At 46.6% G+C, this 15551-nt stretch overlaps 1 protein-coding gene across 1 annotated transcript; it reads left to right on the forward strand.

The window, feature by feature from the left end:
- The first annotated feature begins 205 nt into the window (after positions 1-205).
- Positions 206-15139, forward strand: UBE2Q1 (ubiquitin conjugating enzyme E2 Q1). Its single transcript, XM_042440877.1, has 13 exons — positions 206-458; positions 1926-2030; positions 2867-2971; positions 5332-5382; positions 5670-5810; positions 6555-6639; positions 6791-6851; positions 8207-8297; positions 8427-8485; positions 10104-10152; positions 10265-10360; positions 12158-12224; positions 14608-15139. The coding sequence occupies exons 1-13, from the start codon at positions 231-233 to the stop codon at positions 14637-14639; spliced, it is 1170 nt and encodes a 389-aa protein (XP_042296811.1). The 5' UTR covers positions 206-230; the 3' UTR covers positions 14640-15139.
- Positions 15140-15551: the final 412 nt, after the last annotated feature.

The raw sequence follows: 15551 nt of genomic DNA on the forward strand, positions 1-15551 counted from the left end.
TCACTTGCTTCCGCCCGGGACCGGAAGTGCCTGTCTCCATGGCGACGCGGCGGGCCCTGCGCGGCCTTGGCTCCTCCCCTTCCTCCTGGGCCCCGCCCCGCCCTCGGAGGGGGAGGAGCGGCATGCGGGGCGTCACTTCCGACTGCGGCGGGGCCCTTCCCGGCCGCCATCTTGCGGTGTGGGGGGACGCGGGGGGGCCCGGGGGCCGCGGCGGGCCGCTCGATGGGAAGATGCAGCGGGCGAGCGGCGGGGCGCTGGGGCCGGGCGCCGGGGGGTTGGGGCCGGGTCCGGGTCCGGGTCGCGCGCTGCTGAGGCGGGAGCTGCGTCTGCTGGAGTCCATCTTCCACCGCGGCCACGAGCGCTTCCGCATCGCCCGCGCCTGCCCCGACGAGCTGGGCTGCGAGTTCCTGCCGGGGCCCGGCGGAGGGGGGGCCGTCCGTATCCATGGCAACATCACGGTGAGAGGGGGAGGGAGAGAGGCAGGGGAGGAGGCCCCCTCGGCTCCGGGGCGGGACTCGAGGAGTGGGGTGAGGGGGCGGGGACTAAGCTGCAGGGGAGGGGCCTTATTTGGGGGCGGGGCCTGAGGAGGGGCAGTTGGTCGGCCAGTTGGACTTTGGAGAGTGAACGGCTGGTGGGCGGAGCTCGAGGGAAGGGGTGGAGCTTAAGGAAAGGGGCAGGGCTTAAGGAAATGGGGCGGGGCTTGGTGGACCCAGAAGGGAGACTCTTGGGGTCCAAAGGCATCTGAGGAAGGAGGCGCCCAGCAAAGCTGCTGCTGCTGCCAACTTCTTTCTTTCACTTGCTCTCAAAGGTGCCACAAAATCTTTGCCAGGGGCGGGGCTTGGGACAGGGGGCGGGGCTTGGGACAGGGGGCGGAGCGTGCTTGACCCAAACTCAAAGGGCCCAAATGCATCTGAGGGAAATAGGCTTTTAAGCCCCCTGCCAACTTCTTTCTTTCTTTCTTTCTTTCAGTGAGCCTCAAAGGCGCCACAAGATCTATCAAAGTGTGCCCATTAAAAGAGATTTTGGACTCCAGCTCCCAGAAGCCACTTTGGCCAATAGCACGGGATTCTGGGAGCTGGAGTCCAAATGTCCTTCAAGGGCACAGTTTGGGGACCGCTTCTCTACATACATGACATTAGAGCTGGTTCCTGGCCAGTTTTGGAAAGCGGATTCGGCTGAGCCAGTGAGTGGGACCCCAAGACGTCCCAGCCCAATCTGCTTCTCCAGACTGGCTGACCCATCCTCCCCTGGCCCTTTGCTTGTGGGTGGAGAGCCCCCTGGGTTTGCCATCCTAAGATCCAAGAGCTGAGCCCACAGATTGTGCCAAAGGTGTTCCCCACCCACAAAGTTAGACAAAGTTGTAGCTGCACTTTGGGGGAACCTGGGAGTTGTCATCCAGCAAGTAACTCTTCCCAAGTCTGGACTCACCAGTGAGGAATCATAAGAGCTGGAAGAGACCTCAAGAGCCATTTACTAGAGGCCTTTTGAGCCTTTAGGAAGAGTGGGGAACCAGTGGCCCTCCAGGTTCTGACAAACTACCACTCCCATCATGCCTCACCACCAGGAAGTTCTAGCCAGGCTCTTGAGGGCTTGGTTGTAGCTCCTCCCTTTGTGATAATGCTACTGGTAAGGGGAGGGGCTACAGCCAAGTTCTCATGAGCCTGGCTAGAACGTCATTCAACTCGGCTGGTGGTGAGGCATGATGGGAGTGGTAGTTTGCCAGAACCTGGAGGGCCATACAACCCGCACCTTCTAATAATAAAGCCATCTGCTGGTCAAAGAACCATTGTTTTGATCTCTTATTGGATGCTTGTTGTGGAATTGCAAGAGGCGTTTGCAAAAGAGGGACGGGACGGCAATGTTGCTAGGTTCTCTTATAGCCTGAACTTCTTCTCATGCCTTCCTTTAACACGCTTCTTCTCTAGGAGTCCTATCCAGCGGTCCCCCCAATATGGTCTGTGGAATCAGATGACCCCAATTTGGCAGCGATCCTGGAGAGACTAGCAGATGTGAAGAAAGGAAACACCCTGGTGAGGCAATGGGAATACCTCTGGTTTGGGATATAGGGTGGGGGACACCTGGCTTAAGGAGACTTATACGTGTGAAAGGGATCTGGGAGTCCAAGTAGACCACAAACTGAACATGAGTCAACAGTGTGATGCAGCAGCTAAAAAGGCCAATGCGATTCTAGGCTGCATCAATAGAAGTATAATATCTAGAGATCAAGGGAAGTCATAGTGCCACTCTATTCTGCTCTGGTCAGGCCCCACCTGGAATACTGTGTCCAGTTCTGGGCCCCACAATTTAAAAAGGATGTGGAGAAACTGGAGCATGTCCAAAGGAGGGTGACTAAAATGGTGAAGGGTCTGGAAACCATGAAGCCCTATGAGGAACAACTGAGGGAGCTGGGGAAGTTTAGCCTAGAGAAGAGACGGTTAAGAGGTGATATGATAGGCCTGTCAACTATTTGAAGGGATGTCATCTTGAGGATGGAGCAAGCTTGTTTTCTGCTGCTCCAGAGACTAGGACCCAGAACAATGGATGCAAGTTACAGGAAAAGAGATTCCACCTAAACATTAAGATGAACATCCTGACAGTGAGAACTATTCGACAGTGGAAGACTCTCAGAGAGTGGCGGAGTCTCCTTCTTTGGAGGTCTTTAAACAGAGGCTGGATGGCCATCTGTTGGGGAATGTTTGATTGAGATTTCCTGCATGGCAGAATGGGGTTAGACTGGACGGCCTTTGGGGTCTCTTCCAATTCTGTGAGTCTATGAAAGGAAGGGACCGACGGGGCAGGAGAGGGTTGGGCAGCTTCCTTATCTTGCCTGGTCCAACCCTTGCTGTCTGTCTTTCTCCTCATGAAGCTCCTGCAGCACCTGAAGCGGATCATTTCAGACCTCTGCAAACTCTACAACCTTCCACAACATCCGGATGTCGAGATGCTGGACCAGCCTCTGCCTGCAGAGCAGGTAAGCCATGCAAGCGGGCATCTGAAGCCAGAAGGGCATCCCATGGTGGTTTGATGGTATTGTGAAATTGCTTCCACTGAGCAGCTGCGACTATAAGAGAGCTTGAGGAGGTTACCCTTGTTGGAACATAGCTCCCAGAATACCCCAGCCAGCATGACCAGTGGCTGAAGCATTTTGGGAGTTGTGTTTCTCAAAAATAGTTTTTTTCCTCCAAGCTCCAGAAAATACTTGGTATCAATTCAAAGATAGAGCCATGGCTTGGTGTCAAGTCAGACCATTGGTTGGTTTACATCAGTGGAGCCAGGACACATGTTTTGCCTTCCCCCTGAATTTTTGGATTTCTCTCCCCAACCCACCCACATTATCCCCAGCATTGCAAACAGTTTTACAGGATTTGGAGTCTGAAACATCACGAGTGCCAAAGATTCTCCCCTCTCGCTTGGTCTAGATGCCTACTATCAGCTTCACCTGTTATGCCAGCTGCACCCTTTCTTAGAACTGGAAGATCTAAAGATGGTAGTGCACACACTGGTAATCTTAAGGACGGACTTCTCCAATGTGCTGTACATTAGGCTACCAAGTTTAGAACATTAGTTGGTTCAAAACATAGCAAACAGATTGGTTGCTAGTATGTAGAGAGATCTTGTAGCACCTTTGAGACTCATTGAAAGAAAGAAGTTGGCAGCATGAGCTTTCGAAGACTTCAGTGCTACAAGATCTCTCTCTATATTGATTCTACAGACTAAGAGGGCTGTATCTTTGAATTCTACTAGATTGGTTGCTAATACATATAGGAGTGATCATATTACACCAACATTAAAATAACTCAGCTGGCTGCCACTTAGTTTCTGGACAAAATACTAAGCGTTGGTTCTTACCTTTCAAGCCCTACATGGATTGAGTCGAGGTTACCTACATAGTTGCCTTCTCACATATAATCCACCCCATACATACAGGTCCTCTGGGAGACATTTACTTCAGTCAACCCAAATTAGGGTGACACTTCTACCCAGAGCATCTTTTCTTCAGCACCCTCTCTCCCAATTGTGGAATGTACTGCTGATTGATTATTTAAATATGTATTGGTTTTATATGCTCTTTCAACTGGTTTTATCTGTCTAATGGAGGAGACAGGTAGGAAATAGATCATTATTGTCTATACTAGTGGTTCCAAAACATGTGTCTTCCAGATGTTTTGGACTTCAGTTCCCAGAATTCCTGACTGTTGGCCAAGCTAGCTGGGGCTTCTGGGAGTTCAAGTCCAAAACACTTGGAGACCCAAAGTTTGGGAATCACTGCTCAGCACCCGCTTGCCCCAACTTGGTCCCTGCTTGATCAATTAGACTACAACTCTTAATCTCTTGCCTAAGATGTAAACTTCTTTGCACATCTACCTATTCTACATAATCTACAGTATGTATCAAACTCCTTATGGGTCTTTAACCTTAGAAATTAAGAGTGGGCACCTGCAAGTAGGATGGTTCATATGTCTTTATGTAGCTGCTTGTAGCCCTGGAGCAACCTGACAAAAGCTGAGAAAGATAACATTTTAAAAACCCTGTCTTTTCTATATTTCACAAGTGTTTCTCTGGCTAGTTACTTGGAGGCAATTTTAAAGTCACCCCAGGGGAGGCCTTTTAAAAATTTGCCTCCACAAACATAATTGGCTGTTTTTTAGTTTCTTTTTGGTTTCCTTTGGCTAGTTCATTATTAACTGTCCCTGCTGTCAAACTCTTGGGATTTATAAAGTAAATACATTTTAAAACCCATAAGCATAAAACCAGTCAAATAATATATTTTTTTAAAAAAAATTATTGTTGTAAACAAACAGACAAACACAAATTGGTAATAGACATACAATGTAAATGACACTTCCCAAACTGAGCTGATAGAGTTCCTATGTAAAATCTAGTCCACTAACTTTTATTAAGTTTTTCCCCATCAATTGTCCATAGAAGCATGCATCAAACTGAAGTAACTCAGAACTGTTAATCAATATACATTTGGATATCCCACAATATTCATACTATACTTCAGTTTATATTATAAAAGGAAAACGTGTGGGGATTTCTGTAGGTTTGGGAGTAGTTAACCTTGATTCATTCGATTTCCTGTGGAATACCAAAGGCATGGCACTGATGCCAGGCAGCAGAGCAGGGTTACTAGCTGCTCACTTGGAGAAGGATGATCCCAGGAATGGTCCCACGAGGCAGAAAGAGGTGGTCATGTGCTTTCTTACTACTGGGTGAGCAACTGAGCAATTCCTACACCGTACTTACTTATGATGGTGCCCTCTGGAAGACTCAAGCTCAATTGACTCGCATTTCACTCTTGGCTTTGTGTACCCTTGTGTCCCACAGAGCACCCAAGAAGAAGTTTCCTCTGAAGAAGAAGATGAGGAAATGCCAGAGGTATGGTGATGTCCGTTACAAATCCTCCAACCTTCCACGTCCTCTCTGCCAAGCTTTCATTGCACAGCTGTACCTCTCCCTTCTGAAATTTGCAGAGGTTGGCAAAGTGCTCCTGTTTTGGACTGCAGCTCCCTGAATCCTCTAGTCAGCATGGCCACTGGGAACTATAGTCCAAATAAACCCCTTGGAGCCTGTAAATTCCATGTTCTGGAATTCCACCACTTGAACACCTAAATTCTGTGCCTGGGATCCAGGGTGAGCTCTGTTCTTCTCTTCTCCTCCTTAAGGATACAGAAGAGCTGGACCACTATGAGATGAAGGAAGAAGAGCCAGCAGAAGCAAAGAAAGCTGAGGATGATGGCATCGGCAAAGAGAACCTGGCCATCCTTGAGAAAATAAAAAAGAACCAGAGGCAAGATTACTTAAATGTACGTGTCGCCAGGCGGGAGGGCCAGGTGATGGTGGGTTGGGGGGAAAGGGGGCTTGTGGGGCAGAACAAGGGGAACTGTTCCTCCTACTGCAAGGCATGCCTCTCCTTTTAATGTAGGGATTGAGCAAGGCTCCTCAAGGGCCTGCACTCTTTAGGCACCCTTTCCAGTAACTCAGGATAAATGTGGGTCATTTAAACCACTGACTCAATATGCTGCCTCAGACAGCTAGCTCACTCTCCCAATGATAGGGCTGGCCCTGAACCCAGCATCTGGAATTTTTCCTAAGCTTGAGAAGGGGAATTGTGCTACAAAAGCTTAGAGGGATTAGATCCACCCTACAGTAATGGCTTAAGGCAATATTTTGTGAGTGTTTGAAGCTGCTGGACTCTCAAAAATCATGTCAGTTCATTAGCCTCCTTTTTTTAAAAAAATCATATTAGCCTGCTATAAGGAATGAGGAGTGCTTTGCTTGCTGTTTTGAAAAGAAGTATGTCTTGTGAGCTGTTTGAAATCCGAGTAAACAGAACAGGTAGCAGTGGAATAAATGAGAAACATCAGAAAGAACCCCAATGTTTCCTATTGTCTTTCATACCCCATTACCCCTTGGGCTTTTCTAAGATAGGAATTTGAAAGAGTAGGAAAACTCTGTTTCTGTCCATAAGGTCTGATAATTTTGGTGGGAGGCAGTGGAGAGAGGGGAACAGAAGCGTAACCAGGATTGCCTCTTCCCATCCTTTGCAGGGGGCAGTGTCTGGGTCCGTGCAGGCCACTGACCGGCTGATGAAGGAGCTCAGGGATATTTACCGATCAGCAAGTTTCAAAGGTGGTAAGTACCTGGTTTGTGTGTGTGAGAGCCAAGAGGTGGCACAGGTTGGAAGTCTGGCTTGGGGAAATCACAGTATAGCTGCCTCATTTGTGGCCTCCATCTAGGACTCCAGATTTCAGTGGGACTAACCCGTTCCTTCTGTCATCCACAGGAAACTATGCAGTTGAACTAGTGAATGACAGCCTGTACGACTGGAATGTCAAACTCCTGAAGTAAGAGCTAGGGACGGGATGGGTTGGCCTCGGTCTGTGTGCACAGCTTGGCCGGGTGCCTTACATTCTAGAAACCATCAAAAACCCAGCCACAAATCTTGCCTGGACTAGGGAGAGAGTCATAAGCACCTCAATCTTGAAAACAAACACATTCACACCCAGACACATAGATTGTTAATATTGAAGGTAGCATTGGAGATCATCTAGTTTAACCTGATCAGTAATGGAATTTACCAATACCACACCTCTGATGGTTGGCCATTCAGCCTCTGTTTAAATATCTCATAGGCCTCCTTGGTGGTTCTAATGAGTCATGCCTTCTCATGATGTGGCCAAAGTACAACAGCCTCAATAATCTTGGCTTCCATGGAGAGACATATAAAAGATATATTCTTTTATATATATCCCTTTCCCCTCAACAATAGGACTAGAGGCAGCTAACCAATTATTAAAACCAGTACAGATATAAATCATGCAAAAACATCTGTATGTGTATGCTATTTTAAAACTGGTTGTTTTAAAACCATTTAAAATTCATTAAAAGAGAGAATATAAAAAGTCAGCAAATAGCCTGCATCCATCTATACCACAGCCTGGTGGAATAGTCCTGGGACAAGAGCGGGATACAAATAATAATAATAATAATAATAATAATAATAATAATAATAATAATTTTCCTAATTTTTTTGGCAAGAGGTGTGATGGAATAAGAAAGTCTTCACCTGGTGGTTGAAGAAGAGCAAGTAGGGAGCCTTTCTAGGAAGGTGTTTCCAAGTCCAGGAGCAAGCACTGAGAAGGCCCTCCTTTCTACCCACAAAACATACTTGGGAAAGGGGGAGGCAGAGGTGAAAGGAAGGTCTCCCCTTAGAGTAGAGTCTTAGAGTAGCAAATGTCCAAACTCTGGTCCTCTAGTTGTTTTGGACGTCAGCTCCCAGAAGCCTCAGCCACCTTGGCCACTGGTTTGGGATTCTGGGAGCTGAAGTCCAAAATACCTGGAGGGTCGGAGTTTGGACATCACTGTCTTAGAGCTTGAGCAGGCTTGTACAGGGAGATACCATCCTTCAAATAGCCTGGACCTGAGCAGATGTTGGGTTGCAGTTCTTAGCATCTCTTAAGCACTATAGTGCTGGGAGTTGCAGTTTTCCAACATCTGGAAGGCTGCTAGATTTCCACCTGGGTCTTAGCACTACTTCGGCTGCAACTCCCACATCACACTGGTCAGCTATCTGGAGAATGGGACCCAGATTTGGGAAGGCTGCTCTAGAAGCTAGCTTATATTTGGCTTGGAGGGAGGGTCCCTTAGGTTTGATCACCTAGCCGCCTCTTCTCTCATGCATGCACTTTGTCTCTTTCAGGGTGGACGAGGACAGCGCCTTGCACAGTGATCTACAAATCCTCAAGGAGAAAGAGGGGACTGACTTCATTCTTCTCAACTTCACCTTTAAGGTCAGGCTAGCAGGCAGCAGCGGCAGTATCAGCTGCAACTGTAGTATGGGGTCTGAACCCATGGGGTCTGAACCCATACTAGGGAACAGCCAAGTGACATGCTCAGGTTCTCTGTTCTCTTTCTTTCAGGACAACTTTCCCTTTGACCCTCCATTCGTAAGAGTTGTCTCTCCTGTGCTGTCAGGAGGGTAAGTGCCTTCTCCTTGTCTGTTGGATCATGCTGAGAGCAGAATTTTTTTTCTTTGCAGAAAATCCACTTTTTAAATGTAGTTTTTTAAATATAATATTTCTGTGGCGAAAGACTTTTTCCTGTGCAGAAAGTTCTGTGTCCTGTGTAAAAAGTGCTAGGTTTTTTTGTGAAAAAATACAAGTGAGCTTAGTGCAGAATAAATAAAATAAATAATGCTGAGAATACTCTTTGAAATGGCTGCCAGATTAGCCTTTGGTATCCTCACTTGTTAGCTTCTCTCAGGACCACTTTGGCCTGCCTCAGAAAGCTATCTCTGGCCCGTTCCGCACGGGCATAAAGTACGTGCCGAGCACATACTAGGGTTAGAAAGGGGCGTCCTTTCTGGACGCCCCTAACCCTAGTACGCACTCGGCGTGTACAAAATGGCAGCGGCTGTTCTACACGGGCACCGCCATCTTGACGTCACAGACGCATAGCGTCCACACGTCCCACGACGGAAGTGATGTCGCAAGTGCGCCATTGGCCACTTGTGGCGCCACTTCCGGGGTGCAAAAAGAAGCCGCAAAAAGCTTTTTGTTGTATCCGGGAACCACACTGTTTGAATTGCTTAGATTGTTTTAATGGTGTGCTGCCCCAAAATCTCACAATGGAGATGGATGGCTAGAGAGACATGATATATTATGATAAGACATGATACCATAGCTGGACCCACCTGGTCATAAGAGGGGGGACTCAAGCCCAGGGGGATGCTGCTATTGTTTCTTCAGCAGTGGAGCAGCCCCACTCAGGTTATGTCTGCTTGTTCTCTTAAGGGGGGTTCATCGATGAGACTATCAACAGCATCTTATGGGGTTTAAGTGAGACTGGCAGCCACCACTAGAATTCAAAGATATAGCTGTGATAGTCTGTAGAATCAGTATGTAGAGATCTTATAGGCCTTGGAGACTAATTGAAATAAAAAGTTGGCAGCATAAGCTTTCATAGACTTCCGTCTACTTCCTTAGATGCATTTGAGGAAGTAGACTGAAGTCATAGAATCATAGAGTTGGAAAAGACCCAACATCCCGTCCAACCCCATTCTGCCATGCAGGAACTCACAATCAAAGCATCCCTGACAGATGGCCATCCTGCCTCTGCTTAAAGACCTCCAAGGAAAGAGACTCCACCACTCTCCAAGGGAATGTCCTCCACTCTCAAACAGATCTTACTGTCAGGAGGTTCCTCCTAATGTTGAGATGGAATATCTTTTCCTGTAAATTGCATCCATTGCTCCAGATCCTATTCTCTGGAGCAGCAGAAAATAAGCTTGCTTCATCCTCAATGTGACATCCCTTCAAATATTTAAACAGGGCTATCATATCACCCCTTAACCATCTCTTTTCCACGTTAAACATACCCAGCTCCCCAAGTCTTTTCTCATAAGGCATAAATCTATGAAAGCTCATGCTGCCAACTTCTTTATTTCAGTTAGTCTGCAAGCCACCACTAGAATCCTTGGGGCAGGGAGAGACAATTGTATGCCAGAGGCTTGAAAGGGGAGTAGGCTGCTTTCTTTATCCCCTCAGCTGCTTGACTAACCTACATATGTGTCTGTGGGTGTTTTCCTTTTCTTTAAGGTATGTCCTGGGTGGAGGAGCCATTTGCATGGAGCTTCTAACAAAGCAGGTGAGCAGTCACAAGGGCAATGGAGGGAAAGGCTTTGGGAGCATGTCTTGCTGAGCTGGGACCTGCTTTCAGGGCAGTGGGATGCCCACATCTTGCCTCCACTCTTTTTTAGGGCTGGAGCAGCGCTTACTCAGTAGAGTCTGTGATCATGCAGATCAGTGCCACATTGGTGAAAGGCAAAGCCAGAGTCCAGTTTGGCGCCAACAAAGTAAGTCGGGGCTGGGTGGGTCAGGCTGTCCCTCTTTCTCTGCTTGAAGCCATATGTCCGTAGTTGGAAAGTGACTTGCTACTTTCCACCTTTTGACCTATGATTAATTTATTACTATTACTATACACAAAATAATCTTACCATATAGTTCTATTCATTATTAAGTGAAATAATTTAAATGCTCAAATCCAGCTTGTATCCTCATGTCACCTGATTACCTAAACAATAATTTCCATTTTTCTTCTTCTTCTTCTTCTAGTAATAATAATAATTTTTATTTATTTATGCTATCAGAGCGATTTACAAATTGCTAATTAGACATTTCCCTTTTTATGGGTATGGTGTGAATTAATGTTACTGAGAACTGTTTCTAATCATATAAAACATTCATAAAGATCTTTTAAAGCATAGTTGGAAGCTCTGGAGCAGGGCTGGCCAAGTAGTGGCCCTCCAGGTGTTGGACTGCAGCTCCTAGCATGCCCCAGCTTAAGCTGCACTGGCTAGAGGCTGATGGGTGTTGCAGTCTGGCAACATGCTGAGGGGCTACAGCTTGTCCAAACAACCTTACCTGGAGGGGATGATAGAGCTTTGACTCGGATTTTGATTCAGTTGTTTATATGGCTGTGGCAGTTTAGATTAATACTTGCATTGAATTGGGTTTTGATCACAATTTCATTGTTAAAGCTGGAGAAAACTATTGACCTGGATTTCTGCGTAGTCTATGCCAGCCTTCCCCAATCTGTGCAGATACAGCTCTTGGAGATGTGCCTAGTGAAGGGCCCCATTTATTGGGAATCAGAAGAGCCAGTCCTAGCATCGGACAGAATGAGCAAACTGTCGGAGGCAGCAAATGCTAAGAGGCACCAATGACAACTCCTGTGCTGTTTCCTTCTTTTGCATGGCAGAACTGTGTGTGCTGTACTCAGCTTTCCTGCTGCCTTTGTTAGAGGTGCCTGCAAGTATTAGAGATGCTAGTTTTGCTAGTAAAAGTCAGCTGCGCACAGAAAAGGGTGGTGGAATGCCATGTTGTTCTTAGTCAGCTAAAGGTTTTCAGCCCTGGTTACAACTCTGCACTAAGACCTGTATTTTTCCATATGGAGAGTCCAACATCATCTCTTGACCATTCAGCTAAGGAAACTCAGGAAGCAGAGGTGAACAGGATCTCTTTTGGCCTGAGAGACCCTTGGAAGAATAGATAATGGGCTAGATAGGTAACAGATCATAAGGGGGCATATTACAGTGCTCAGCTGTGCCTGATAGTTAAGCAACTGAGGGTTTTTTAACAAACACCTTGCTTACCAAACCATGTAGAGAAAGTTTCATGGTTGAAATCAGGTGTGTGGTTGTGCCTCTTTAGATGTTTTTGCTCTTTTCGTCCTATTGGCCCTACTCAGCATAGCTACTAAAGGTTATGGGGGTTGCAGCCCAACAACAGCTCAGTGGTCGCTTTTCTTCACTGCTTGCAGAAGTGCAAGTTTTGCTGAAGGATTTTCCTGTTAGAGTGGAGCACCTGCTTCCAGGTATATGTCAGGTTCTTTGAAGATGTTTCTGTGGGACAGGAAAGAGGAGCAAGTACCAATTCTTTTTTAACTAGAAGTGCAAGAAACCTTTGGCCATCCCATTTTGAACTCCCAAGAATTTCCAGCTGGTGTGGCTTATAGTTAAGCAACTGAGGGAAATGGAAGCGGAAAAGGTCTGGAGGGCTAAATCTAGGGTGGAGTGGAGCAGAAGAGTATTTAGTGCAAAGAAGGGAACTGTCGAGTATTTAATGATTATCTACTTCTCCCTACCCAACAGAACCAGTACAGCTTGACAAGAGCCCAGCAGTCCTACAAGTCCCTGGTGCAGATCCATGAGAAGAACGGTGAGTACTAGCACCTTTTGAGTGTTTGCGGGAGGGATTTAAGCTCGACATGGAGCCACTCAAACTCTTTGTGTCTAAATGGAATGAGAAACATTCCACAAAACCTGTAAGTGGCATGAAGGATTCTGAGTTGCAAAGGTGTATTTTGAGCAGTAAAGGAAATCCTAGTTGGATTTAGGCTGAGTTTGGAAAATGACTCTTTTTTAGATTACAGTTCCCAGAGTCCCTTGACAATCATGGGCAGTGCCCATGCTGATATGGGGATTCTGGGAATAGAAGTCCCCCAAAAGAAGATTCCCCAGCTCTGCTTTAGATTTGCACTTGACCTGTACAGGCACTAACTGAGTGGCTGGTACATTTAAAGAAAATTGTTAATGCCACCCCAGAACCCATCCTGCTTCCATCACCCCTTTTGTGTGGCTTTACTCTTACGAGGATAAACTGTCCTGTGCAAGGGATCCAGGGAGCACAGCCTAGTTTTCATGTTGGCTTGATAGTCATGAGGCTTGAAATAGACAGCTTTTGTCACCAAGGCACTTACTGTCCATGAATAAGCCTGTGGAGAAGCATTTCAACCTTCTGGAGTGGAGGGAAAACATAAGCTTAGGTGGTGTTACTAGGGAGGCATAGCTGTCTGGGGAAGTCCAAGAGGGTCACATTTGTCCCTCATAGGTCTGAGGCTTCCCACATCTTCTCCATGGGATGCAGAATGTAAGTGCTCCCTAGAAACATGCCCCATATGCCACTTCAACTGCAGCAGCAACTGCTCCATTGGTACCTACCACAAATGTGTATTCTGCATTTGCAGAGAGGAGGAATCCACACTAAGTCGGACTGTTGACTCATGTTCAACTTGTGGTCTACTTGGGACACCCAGATCCCTTTCACACTTAAGTTTCGTTCAGCCAGGTATCCCCCATCCTATATCTGTGCATTTGACTTTTCTGCCCTGGTCACTTCTCTCCAGGATGAAAAGCATCCATTGTTGAGCACCCTTTGGGGTGATTCCTCTCCTTACTAATCCAGAGTATGGGAGTCATGGCTTGGGGGTCTTGTTGGAGAGGACTGACCTGGTCATTACGACTGAGGTTAGCATGGGGACTAGAAATCACAACTGGTTTCCACTGGAACCATAGCCCAGTGGCAAAGCAGAAGCTCAGGCCCCAGCACCTCCTTTCCAAACAAGGGTAGGGAACACGTGGCGCTCCACTTACCAGCAGCCCTAGTCAGTGGTAAAGCACAATGGGAATTGCAGTTCAGTAACCTCTGTGAGCCATTGTGGTGTACTGGTGTTAACATTGCACAAGGATTCTGGAAACCAGGGTTCGAATCCAGGCTTAGCCATAGAAACCCACTTCTCTGCCGTCAAGTTGTTTCCAACTTATGGTGACCCTATCCTGGAGTTTTCTTGGCAAGTTTCTTCAGAGAGGGTTTGCCATTGCCATCCTTTAAGAGGTCATTCCCACTACAATAAGCTCTGATTCCTGATTCGGGGTATATGCCCCTAGTTCCCACTGGAAATCGATTCTGATCCTTGTTGGATCAATTCCAGGGAAGTAAAGCGGAGTAAAAGCAAAAAGCCAAGGGTTTTTTTGGTAGTTCTTTTGAGAAGAATTGGTTCTGACACGATTCCTAACAGTGGGAATGCCAGATCAGAATCAATTCTTTCTGAGGGGAGGGACAAAGTGATAGAATATGCGATTGATGGAATACATGATAGATATAAGAACATGTGATTGTATGATTTTGTAACTACACCAATTCAAATGCCATAAAAATAAATCCCCTTTTATAGTGAGAACGAGGGATCTTTTGAAATCGGTTACAGAGACGGAGCGGGTCTGAATCACAACCTGTGTTATTCTGCCAGTGGGAACGAGCCCTAAGGCTGAGAAAGATCATTTCTCCTCCAAGAAGACTTTTCGCAAGTCACGCTTTCTCAGCCTCAGAGGATGGCAGTGGCAAACCCTCTGAAGAAACTTGCCGAGAAAACCCCAACATAGGGTCAGCATAAGTTGGAAACAACTTGAAGGCAGAGAACAACACCACTAGAAGCCCACAGAATTTTCCAGCTCTGTGATAGAGGGATCACAAATGGGCTGTGCAGTTTGTTTTATCTTTCTTCCAAAATGAGGGGCAACACATCTTTCAGTGTATGTTAAAACTAAATAGCCTTGTAAATTAGGAGAGCCTTGGGCACTGTGAATAGATTCTAATGAGCTGGCCAGATCTCTTTGGGTAAAAGCAAATAAGGTTCTATCCCTCAAGGCAAACAAGTGACACTTTCCTAGCCTTCTGATAGATGGAAGAATACATTTTGGCCTGTCTGTAACAGGCCATTGTAACTAAATAGATGTGTAACCAAACTGTCTTTATTCTTCAGGATGGTACACGCCACCCAAAGAAGACGGCTAGCATGGAAATGCCTGAGCAGGAGCCACAGACCAATCCAGACTTTCCTGCCGAACGCTGTTTTTGGATCACGAAAGGAAGCCTCTTCCTCCTCCAGGACAGGACTCCAAATCCCGCTTTGTGAGACTTATGTCAAGCATCTCTGACAAGACTTTGACGGGATTATTAAAACTTTTGTGCGAGCAGCTGGGCCTTGAGCTCCTGGCCTCCTCGCTTGGACCCATGCTGGCAGGCGACTGGCCGTCACTCTTATTAAAAACCACACACACCACACACACAAAAAAACAAAACCCAAAAAACTCAATTCTCTCTTGTATCGCTGGAAGCTTCCGGCTCCGCTGCAGTCTTAGAGCACCTCCGCCTCTCCCTCTGCTACGGATTTAATTTATTTTCTTATTTTCATGTACACTGCTTTTTTTTCTCCTTTTTTTGGTTACAGTGTATGATGGATGTGTATGGGGGAAAATGTATCTTTGGAGAATAATTACATTTGTTAATTTGAAGGGGACCTGGTCTTAATCTCTGTCCGTAAAAGCAGCTAGCTGGGGACAGACAGATTGCCTCAGCTCTTCAACTTATGTTCCTTAGCACTCTTACCTTACAGCCAGATGATAGGAAAGGTAGGCCTGTTACAGACTGCCAAAATAAAGCTGCTTCTGGTCTCTTTGGAGGTATGCTATTTAAATGTTGCATGGGTCCTAAGAGTCCAGAGGTCGTGCCAAGGCCACACTCCATTCCTAAGTGCTGGAGTGCAGCTTCCGGATTCTTAGGGTGCATGCATCATTTAAACAGCATACCTCCAAAGAGAACCCTTTATTTTGGCAGTCTTGTAACAGGCCTTACTTTTCTTAGCCTGTAACTTCCAGAACTCTGAAAGCTGTGGTCCAAAAAAGTAATTTTTTCACACTGGCTGGA

Source organism: Sceloporus undulatus, chromosome 9 (genome assembly GCF_019175285.1).
Source record: "Sceloporus undulatus isolate JIND9_A2432 ecotype Alabama chromosome 9, SceUnd_v1.1, whole genome shotgun sequence".
Lineage (NCBI taxonomy): Eukaryota > Metazoa > Chordata > Lepidosauria > Squamata > Phrynosomatidae > Sceloporus > Sceloporus undulatus.